Below are 11387 nucleotides of genomic sequence, written 5' to 3'. Positions count from 1 at the left end.
AGTCCCCACCCTCCTTCACTGTGCTCTCCAAACTGCCAAATGGTTAAAGGATTAGGGGCTTGCATGTGAAATGAGGGAACCTGAACTCCGTGGGGTGCTACGAATTTGGGCTACCCTGGCAGGCTTCAGAGGACATTTTTATCTTTGGATCCCTGAAAGTGTAACTAGAATAAAATCCAGCTCTGTATGTGAAAGGCAAAACTCACAATGTTAGAGATTATTGGCCCAATATTTCACTGATATTGATGTGAATAATCCCTTCCTTGATCTTAGAGTAATATTGTTATTGACCTCTTTAAACAGCAGCTGCACTGCACATGAATGTCCATGGTTCTGGCTCCAAAGACTGTCACAGTCTGACTGGAAGGAAGCAGTGATGTTTTTCCTACCTGGCCAGCTCATCTGTTTTCAGTGGTGCTTTCACAGTATTTCACTGCCAAGAAATCTGTTTTCCTATTAGTTTGGAAGAATTCCTGATTTCTGGGGTGCCATTGGGGGTGAGATACAGTAGGTGATGGTACCCTGAAGGCTGGTGTATCCCACCATGCACCTCCTCCTGAGTCTGGGGAAGACTGTGAATGAGTTGCACCACAGGAAGCCTCTCTGTGGCTCCTGTGTTACAGACGGGACTCTTTTTAGCATGTGCTATTATAAGCAAATCACTCTGTAGAAAAATGACAATGTGGAATTGTGGACAGTCAGGGAGCCCTGAGTACTGACCCCTCAGCATCTTCATTTACCACTTTTTCTGTTGAAATGGGGGGAAATATGAAGTTTTTTTAAAATTAAATTCTCATTTATTTCTGATCACATGAGACTAGGGTCTGGTTCCAGTCTAAAGGGCCACACTTGGAAGCTACTTGCCTTCTTGCCATGAAAGAGTGAATGACTCCAAGCACAGACCAGAATTCTCCCTGTCCAGACTTGGTTAACATTTCCCCCAGTGTGATGCAGTTTGAATTCGGCCTCAGTAAGGAGACAAATGCTGTAGCAATAGAATATTACTGTTCAAAACTCTTGTCAAACGTTAGATACTGGAATCAAAAATAAATACACCCTGTTCACATTACAGCATGATATTTTCTCTAAAAAAAAAACCCTTGTCCTACAGACCGTCTGCTGTCTGTTTGCTTTAACCCCACAATTTTGTGCCATGTTCCTCTTTGCTCTTTTCCACGTCTCAACAAACTTTCTCGTAGTGAATGAGGAAGGTTTCATCCATGACTCATGGCATACTGTTCATTTGCTGTACTTGCCCTGGTGCTTTCTGTCCTGACACTGGTGGAAGCAATTTTATTCAATGAAAGATGAAATTCAGGTGCAGAACTCCATGGTGAGGTATGTATGTTTCTTCCAGACTTGGAGTCATTGCTAGAAATTTTTGAGCATTAATGCTGAGGCCAGATTGAATTTGGACTGATAGGAAAATGTTATGTGATATATGTTCAATCCTTGCCCCTAAATTAATGACAATATCTGAGACAATCAATAAAACACTGTCTGGCTGCTTGAGCAAGGTAAAGAACATGAGGCAGAGGGGGAGTTAGGTGACTACAGAAAAGACAGAAATAATCCTGTTAGACATACAAGTAACAGAGTGTAAAATGAGAAAGGGGAAGAATGGCAGCAGCTGCTGAGAAACCAAAGCAGTTAAGAAACAGCAGTGGAAATCCAGTATCTCTAGATTTGTGAAAATGTCAGAGTCATTATGAAATCCCAGATAGCATCAAAAAACTCGTCACACCCAACTATACCGGAAATTGGTCAACGAATGAGAAGGTGCTCTGCAGCAAAGGATACAGAAGGCTTTCCTTTGTCTTTATTACGTACTGGAAGCAATTTCTTCATTTACCTGATGGGAGAAGCACTCCAGAACTAAACAGAGCCTGTCCCTCCTGTCTGTGTCTGACATCTCAAAAATTTATTCTTATCCTATGCAGACTGTCAGATATGTTGCAAGTGTCTTTGAGCTAGAGCTTCAATACTGAGCCCAGGGCTCTTCCAAGTTCCTGACTTTGTATCAGGGTGCGACCTGTACCTGCACCAGCTTCCTCCTCTTCTCCACTTTCCACAAAGGGAAAACCTGGCAGAGTGGGTAAGGCAGGAGCCTCAGCGTACTCTGAACAAGTTCCCAATCCGAATGCCCAGGAATGAAGCCCCAGGATTTGCCACAATCCTCTGTTCTCCCAGCCGGTAAGGCTGACACATCCCTTTAGTGTCCCTTTGTCAAACACAAAATTATTTTGTCCTGGGATAACAAATCCAGTCTACTTGCTCAAACAGAAGGAGTTTATTGTAAAATTGTTTTGGGTAGCAAAGACCTGTTAAGGTCTCTAATGAAAATCTTATTGCTATATATTAAGAGATGAGTACCCATACTGACCCTGGTTCAATACTAAATCCCTATCATAGGAGGGATCCAAGAGGACCAGTATTTGAACAGATGCCAAAATACCACAACTGAAACATGGGTTGCAGTCTCTGGAAAACACAGCTGGTGAGTGGGCACTCAGCTTTTGCACTTCCCTTTCTTCCTTGATGCTTCTTCCCCATTTCACCTCCAAACCATTCTCTTAGTTTTAGAAGTAATAGGAAAAGTGAACATACATGTTCAGTTAACAAGGGGAGATTGCTGTCAGGGATGAAAGTGTGCAAGTGTACTGGTTACTGCTAGAGAAAGGGACTTTCCGGAAAATGTAGAAAATACCAGGTGTTATTATTGACACATATTTCAGGAAGTATATTTTGAAAAAAAAAAAATTTAATGCAATGCAGTTGATAGCAGCACTATGAAAATACCCAGTAACACTACTAGAAGGCAAAAAAACCCCAACAACAATGACAAAAACAACCCCCCCCAAAAAAAACCACCACAAAAAACCCACAAAACAAAAAAAAACAAAGAAAAACCCCACCAAACACATACAATCCCCCCAAAACAAAACAAACCAAAAAATCCCACAAAAACCCCAAACCAAAACAAACAAAAAACCCCACAAAACCCCAAAACCAACCAACCAAAAAATCCAAACACAATCCCCCAAACCCCCAAAACCCAAAAACATAAAAACTGACCCAAGCACAAAAATTCTTGAAACATTCAAAGTTTCTAAGCCATTACCTAAAATATCTGAGGGCTTAACTTCAAAGGGGACTTACATCTGGTTTACATTATCAATCAAAATTAGGCAAAAAGCTTAAATGAATTTCTGAAATATGACAGATGCACAGATTAACACATCAAATCACCAGAGAAGAAATGAGCTAATCAAAAAATGCTTATACAGAAGCTTTCAGCATTCTTAAAGTATTTTTTCCTGGCTTCACACACCCAGAATTTATAGCTGATCTTCCACGAAGTTGCTAGTGCTTGAAACTGAATGTTAAAGAGAGAAAAAGTTCACTCGAAGTGCACGGCTTGATGCCCAGGGGTATTTTTCTTTTTTTTGTTTTCTCGGGGGAAGACAGTGCTGTTAGAGACGACACAGACTGCGTGGGGCAGGAGCTGGGGCAGGAGAAGGGGCTGAGACTGGGGCTGGAGCCGGTCCAGCAGCAGTTGGGTACATTTCGCAAACAGGCGCCAAAATTCAAAACACGCACTCTACTGTACAGCAACTCCCAAGTGCCGCTGGAACAAAGAGCAGGAGGCGCATGGGGCAGGATCCGACTTGCCTGCGAACAGTGACCACAGCACGCTGGGATTTGTAGTCGCTTGTCTCTGCTTCCTTTTCCAGATTCAGTCGGAAAGCGGAGTTTCGCGCCAAGTCGCACATGGTATCAGCAGATCTGAGTGGCAGTGCCCTGCCGGCAGTGAACCTCATGTAGGGAGGTTGTGCTTTTCAGAAAGCACACGGGACTGATCTCGCTTCCGTTTCAGTTGTCACTTATAAACACCCTCCGGGTAACCCACTGATACCCACAGCTCTACAGACTGGTGTGGAACTTCCCGCCCTCGGCTCTCAGTAGGAGATGGAGGTGAAGGGGCACTCAGTGCTGTCCCAGGAGAGGTGATGCCCGCACAGATGCGACAGGCATTCTGCTGTCTCAAAGCAGCCAGAACAACTCCTTTTGTATCAGATGCACATTTTGAGACAAATGCATTTAGATGAAAACCTGTGATTTGTGCAGTGACTGCAAGAGAGGCTTACAGCTATTTGCCCAAGAGGATATTGAGCATCCAGAATTCTTGGGTTTATTCCAAGGTTTTCCAGTTTGAGGTGCACTTGATATTAGGATTTCACATGAAGATCGTTTCAGTTCTATTTTGAGGCCAAACACCTAATTTTTCACTCCAAGTCCCTAAGTTTTCACACTGTGTGCTGTATTTTCTTGCCATCTTTTCTGTTTCTCTATCCAGACCAGTACTCGCACCGTTGTATAATGCTCTTGCTACTTTTTTTCTTTGCTTTTCATACAGGCGACAGACTTTTGAGTCTGTTTTTTCAACTTCACAGGCAGAAAATCTTTTTCTCAGCCCTCCCTTGTAGCTGAAAGGCACAAGGTCAGGAACAGCTTTGGGAATGGTAATCCAGTTTACAGTAGTTAATGTGCAAGAACTGCCAGAATTTGGGGTCTTTGGGAAAAAATACTACTCCAAATATTTAGGAGGAGAAAACTTCTCAATGGATTTTAGTTTGTACAAAGTTTGACTACATAGCCAAAAAAATATCACTCTTTAGGCACTCTTAAAAACATCAACCTTGGGAACATCCTGTTTTTTCTGTTTCAGCCTAGCTGGATCCTGCCCTTTGCAAAGCCGACAGCAAAGCATGGCAAAATCACAGAGCCCACAGGGGGCTGTGGACAATGTTTTAGGGAACTACAGTGAAAACACACAAATATCAGGGTAACTGTCACCCCACAGGCCTGAGTCCTGCAGGGAGACCTAGGCTGCGGCTCCAGCAGGAGTGGGAGCGGGTGAAGGTCAGTCCTGTCCACCGCTCCGGTCCCTTCCGCTGATGCCACCAAAACCACTTCGTCTCAGAACCAGCTCCGCGCCCCGTTCCATCCTTGACGCGCGGCCCGAGCTGCACCAACAGTCCGTGATCGGGCACGAAATGGCGGGCGACACTGAACCCCGCGGCCATCTTGGGGCCGGGACTGCATGTCCCAGGAGGCGCCGCGGCGGGAGGGGCCGCCCGCCCGCCATCTTAGCGTTCCCTCCCCCCGGTGCGGCGGGATTGAATGAGTCGTTGCCCGCCCGCCTGCCCGCCCGCCAGCTCAGCGCCATGTCAGGCACTCCGAGCCGCGGTACCCCCGGTGGGACCCCGTTGTCGCCGACCCGCATCTCCCGGCTGCAGGAGAAGGAGGAGCTGCGGCAACTCAATGACCGCCTGGCCGTTTACATTGACCGTGTGCGGGCGCTGGAGCTGGAGAACGACCGGCTGCTGCTGAAGATCTCGGAGAAGGAGGAGGTCACCACCCGAGAGGTACGGCGGGGAATGGGGGGCGAGCAGCGACGGGCCATGGGGCGCCCCCCCCCGCCTCTGTCCCGGGGCTGGTCTGCGTCCCGGGGTTCGTCTGGCCAGTTCCCCCCCGTTCCCTGCGGGGCGCGCTGTGGCGGCTCCGTGTGGCTGCCGCGCCATGCGCGTCCCGGCGGGCGGGGGAGCGGGGGCTGTGCAGATCTAACGCCTACCCGCGCGGCCCCGCTCGGGGCTGCCGGGGGGCTCTCTGGCCGCAGTGCTGGACTGAGAGGCCACTGGCGACACATTCAAGATGGCTCAGGCCGGGATTCGGCACCGGTAGGAGCCTGTGCCGGCGGCGGGAGCGGAGCGGAAAACGCGGCAGTGTTGGCGGCTCCCGGGCCGGCCGGGGGTCCCGCGGGTTCCTTGGCTGCGGGCAGGGCTCGGCCAGGGCCGTGGGCACTCCGAGTCCTCCGATGCCCCGCGCCCATAGCACACGCCAACCCTGGTACAGGGGTGTTGGGTGCTCTCTACGGCCTCTGTCTTGACGGCTGATGCGATGGGATGGAAGATTTGAAAGGATTTAGGCTGACTTTGCCTCTCACCGTAGGAAGTCCATTACAGACCCCATAAATACTCGGAATCAAATCCTTCTAAAAGTCTCTGATTTATTTCCTGGAATTTTGGAAGCAAAACTGGATGATTCTTTTTCCTCAGTCTTGCTTTTCCATATTCTGTGGTGTCTGCTTCCCTCAGGACTCTCCTTCCCTGATGGCGGAAGGATGTAGTCCGTGACGCACTGGGGACGGTCCCATCCATCCTGTGTAAGCCCCAACTCCCTCAGCAAGGTATACTTATCCCAAATATTGTGGAAAGCCTATCAAGAAACAGCCTGGACTGTAACTTCTGGGATGTGATGGATTGCTATGCCACTGTAGCTTTTAGGGTTTTATTTTTTTTTTCCTTCTGTCACCCCTTAAGATGCTGATTTAATAATGTTCGGGGTGGTGGGAGGAGGATTTGATTTAATTTATTTTAAGCAGAGCAGATATCATAATGTCTTATTTGAGGAGTGGTTGGAGTACCTGCAATCAGTGCATGTATGCTCAAAACAGAAATACCTTTATGAGGTTTTAAAGTCATTTTGTATCACTGAATGATATATTGTAACTTCCAAGTTTTCGGAATAACTAGATACTTCTAAGCATGAAACATCACTTGCCCTGTGAAATCATTCTATAAACAAAATAACCGCATCTAATTCCGGGAACTTCTCAGCTGCAGATCGCTGGAGGCTAGAAGGAGTATCCCTTTGAAATGCAAGAGGCAGAATGTAATTCTATTGACAGCACACAAGTAGCAAGAGGACAAGCATCCAGTTTAGATATAATCTCATCAGACTTTTAACATGAGCCAACTCCTAATAACAGTTCTGTGTGCTAGCAATTCCAAAAAGTATTCTGGTGCAATAATTGGAAAATAAACTTGAGAATTTCGATAGGAACGTTTTGGTTACTTTGCCCTTGAGCTTTCCTCAGATTTTTTCATCCAGACTTTGAAGAGGTGTTAATCCTTAGATATAATGTAACAAACTTGGTCAGGATTCATCAAGCTCTTGTTTGACACTGTTGCTTTTGCTTGTCTCTTGACCACCTTTGTTAAATACTTTCCCTATCCCTTTAGGAAGGTCTATTTATTGTTTGCATATGTCCATAAAAGGAAATTTCATAGTTTTATTGTTTTAGTGCTGGATAGTGGACATTGGTTTAGGACTGTGGAAACAGTAAAACTTTACATGTCTGTTAGATCTTGTTTTTACTGGAATGAGAAAGTCCTGTCCTTTCACTTTTGGGACCAATCTAGTAAACTGGATTTTCTGCTGACAATTGAGTTTTCTTATTAACCGTTGGAATTTGCATTCATAAAATGATTAGTCTTAGTGTGAAATAAGGTAATAATTAAAAATATACCCTTCAAATCCCACAAAAACCCTCCCAAACAACCCCCAAAGGAGCCCAACTTCCATGTAGAAGCACAGGTAAACGTAGTCCAGTGATATTTGCATATTGTTCTCTCTACAGTATTATATCCTTTTATATATATCTAAGCTACTTAACTCTGCATGCTTATAGGAGACTATCTTCTTTTTCCACAGTGTTCAAGATGAAAATTCCCATTGGTTGTCCTCAACTGTGTGTAAATTTGAGTCTGATCTTATTTATTATTTACAAAAGGTGACTGAATATTCTATTATTTTTGGCTTATCTTTGGTAATGGCAGAAAACACCATCTGACACTGTGGTAGATGGTATCATGCATGTTGTTGGAAGCAGGCAGGAGGGACTGTTCACAAGTGGGCTCTTGGTTGTTACCTGAGAGTTTTGCCTAGACAGCAGATGATGGGGTCTGTGATCCAAGGTGAATTTCTCAAGCCTGGGTATAGCTATGGCAAGCAGTAGACAGAACCTTGGTATTATGAGAGATGCTTGTCCAGTATCCTACAGTGACCATACCTGAGCTGGGTGAGACCATTATTGACTGACATGACATATCCTGAGTAATGAGTGACCGTTCCTGACACCCCTTGCATGCATGGGAACAGTTTGATCTGTGCTCAAAGCTCTGGTTTAGGGCATTATCTTCTAGATGAGAGAAGTTCTGCTGATGCTGCTCAGGCAAGGACCCTAGTCACTGTTCTGCCAGAGATTCTTTAATCATCAGCTGATCAGGATGTTCTTTTTCCTTGTTATTTGGATCACCAGTTTGAAGAAAATTGCAGAAAGCAGCCATTTGCTGTTCTGTGTGGCAACCTCAGCATGACCTTGGAACAATACTGTTGGTCTTCTTTTTGATGAACATAACGAGATGCGGCGCGAGGGAAAACTCACAGCACTCTCAATATGAGATATAAAGTAAGCTCCAATTTTATTTCACCAAACGAGAGACTTATATACTGTTACAGAAGTTTCTATTCATAGATACACACACACCTGCAGCTGTTCTCACACACCCAGGGATCCTCCTGTTAACTCCCTTATTCTTTTCTCATAACACTCCTGACTCCTAATCTTTCTCATGGCATTCTTCCCACAAAACATTCTCAGGCAAACAACCACTGCAGCTTGTCAGAATTTCACTGAGGCCTGGGAACACTGAAACCTTGCTCAGCTCTGTTCGGTTAGCATGAGTTTTGCTGGAAAAACTGTGTTTTCCAACAATTCCCCTGTTTCTGTTGTGAGAACAGACATTGTCTCGTTATCAGGTTAATTTACTTTGCTATAAGTTATTGTTATTATTAGAATTGTTATAAAGTTACTTAAGGAAATTTCACTAGTTAGATATGTTGCCATGGTCTAGAAATTGTCATTGCTGAAAACATTCACTTCACAGGTAAAGCTTAGAGAACCTTTTCCGGACAAGGACTCTAAGTTTACTTGGAAGAAGGTTTAACTTTTATAAATTCAATTTGGTAAATGAAAATTATTTGATCACATTTTGATGCAGAACACTTTGGGACTCATGGCATATTTCCCAGCCAGTTAGAACTAAAGCTTGGCCAGAGCTTAGGTGCTAAGTGGAAGGGTTTTCTTAGAACATCTTATAAACAAGCTTTGATTAATATCAATAAGGAGAGTATCTTAATATGTTACTATTTTTGTAGATAGCTATATAAGGTGAGATGAAATATTTGAAAACAGTAGATATTATTACTTAACTTTAACTAAGAAAGATAAAACCACAAAGCTTTTGTGAATAATAATATAAACTAACAAATTTAAAACTTAAAATCAATATCACTAAAAATGAATAAAACTTAATCTTAATAACTCTTATCTTAAACTAACAAGTAGGACTTAACTATAATGGAATTTAAAATTAATATTATCTTAACAACTTAACTCTAACAAGATTTAAAACTTAACAGAATTTAAAATTAACATCACTTAATATTACTTAACAGAATTTTAACTTTAACAGAACTTACAACTTAATAGCATTTAAATTCACTATTACTTAACTTTAACAGAATCTACGCTTAACTAAAGATACTTAACAAGTAATTTAAACTATTCAGTATAACTTCACTCACAGGCTTTCATTCACACATTAAAACTCTCAAGAAATCAAAATTACATTCTCATCAATCACAGCCTTCATTTACACATTAAAGCATTCAAAAAGCAAACATTCTCAGTAGGCCTACAACATTCACACATTCACACAATTGCTTTTAGCAAAATTCAATTTTCATTTAAGGCTTTTAGTATTCAAGGTGTTATTATTTTTTTATCAGGATAATATCTTGTTACAATGCTTCTTTATTAGTAAATTGCTGGAAATAGGTTTTGGCCTGTTGGTCAATATGTGACAATAGATGTTTCACCCTGCAAAGCGAATAATTAGAGGTTTTGGAGAAAACAGCTGGAGAACGTGTTCAAAGATCTGTTTCTGAAGCTAGAGAGCGCGGCGGGATCGCTGCCACCATGGGGAACGACATGGACGTGATTCCCGAGCGGGAGATGAAGGATCTCTAGTTCAGAGCATTGAAGAAGATTCGCATCTTTGAAATTCTTAAAAGTTCTCCATGATTACAAAAGAAACAACTCTATCTTGTATCAAACTGCTGTTTCTGCTGGCAACGCTGTTGGTTAGTTCTGGTTCGTTGCTGAAGCTGTCAATCATTTCCTCAGCCTTGAGGAGGTGTAGAGTTTAGAGTTTCATTACAAACGTCACAGTTGGGGCAGTGAAGGAGGCGTGGATGGCTCGCGGCTCCGCCCAGCGGGGTACCCTCTGGGACTTCCGCTCTGGTTGTCATTCGGCTGGAAACCACGGTTGGAACAATTTCCGGTAGGAGCCTCCTTTGTGTGGCGTGCCGGCGGTGCGCAGTGAGGGGTAGGAGCCGCCGCTGGTTTGGTCATTGGTCACTTTTCCTTTGTTCTTTTTGTTTCTGCAAGCTTCTGTACTGTGAGTATCTTTGTTACAGCGGGAACACCAAGTTTTTTCATTGCAGATCTTTTTTATATGTTCCCCACTCCCACATCGGTAACATCGGAATGATTTCTGGTTACTCTGTTTCTTTACCCGCGATATCGGAGCTCGTTCTAACAAAATATTGCGTTGTTCTGGCAAAAGTCCAACAGTGACTCTCTCAAACAAAGCAGCTAAGATGTTTTTCGTTGTAACATTACCAAGTTTTGTGATACTTTGAGACAGGAACAGATTTTTCATCCAATCGAGCAACTTTAAATTCTCGGTTACTAGTAGTCTCTCCCCCCCCCTCCCCGGCGGGGGGGGGTTTCCCTGGCAGCTGTGCCGCGGCTGCCGAAGTATTACGCATATCAAAAGCGGCACAGTAATTCACAGGCTTTTCTCTGCTTAATGCGGGTACTATATCCTGCGCCGTGAGCCACGTAAGGTTTTGCTCTGTGGCATGTATTTGTAAGCAGGCTACAATTTTACTCCATGATTTGCCAAGCTTTCTTGCAATTTTATCACAGTCCAAAAGCAAAACAGCTCCGTAATTCAACCATTCTGTTACACTGAATACTGTAATAGGATTTATAAAAAATCCATAAGCTTGTCCTACTGCCATCAGGCCAGCCAAATATAACAGGCTACTGAGTTCGTGCTTTTCTAAAAAGCATAACAATAAAATTTGGGCTACCTCTGATTCCATTTTGGGTCCAGCTGGTTTTCAGGGTCCTGGTCAACACCGTCTAAGCACTCGATCGAGGCTCGCAAATTGCCAGAGTTGTGCAGTTTACCGAAGTATAGCCCTCACGGTAGGCAGGTATTCACCTGTGTCTTCCGACCTTTCCCAATTCGGGCAAAGACTCGACACGCTGAGGCTGCACTCCCCAAGCACCTCTCCGTTCGCGCCGCTCTCAGAAGCCGGGTCGTAAAACTCCGTTGTCAGGGTCCGTTGCTCGCTCCGTATCACGTCGGAGGTCACCATTTAACGAGATGCGGCGCGAGGGAAAACTC

General features: G+C 44.1%; 1 protein-coding gene across 1 annotated transcript in view; it reads left to right on the top strand.

The window, feature by feature from the left end:
- Positions 1-5126: 5126 nt before the first annotated feature.
- Positions 5127-11387, top strand: part of LMNB2 (lamin B2) — a 42607-nt gene continuing 36346 nt past the window's right edge. The window contains exon 1 of the mRNA XM_085040804.1: positions 5127-5429. Within this exon, the coding sequence (XP_084896930.1) occupies positions 5229-5429 (201 nt within the window). The 5' untranslated portion in view covers positions 5127-5228. The remainder of the gene's footprint in view (positions 5430-11387) is intronic.

Source organism: Lichenostomus cassidix, chromosome 28 (genome assembly GCF_008360975.1).
Source record: "Lichenostomus cassidix isolate B80296 chromosome 28, HeHo_3.0, whole genome shotgun sequence".
Classification (NCBI taxonomy): domain Eukaryota; kingdom Metazoa; phylum Chordata; class Aves; order Passeriformes; family Meliphagidae; genus Lichenostomus; species Lichenostomus cassidix.
Note: the sequence above shows the minus strand (reverse complement) of the source record. Positions and strands in the feature narration are given on the sequence as shown.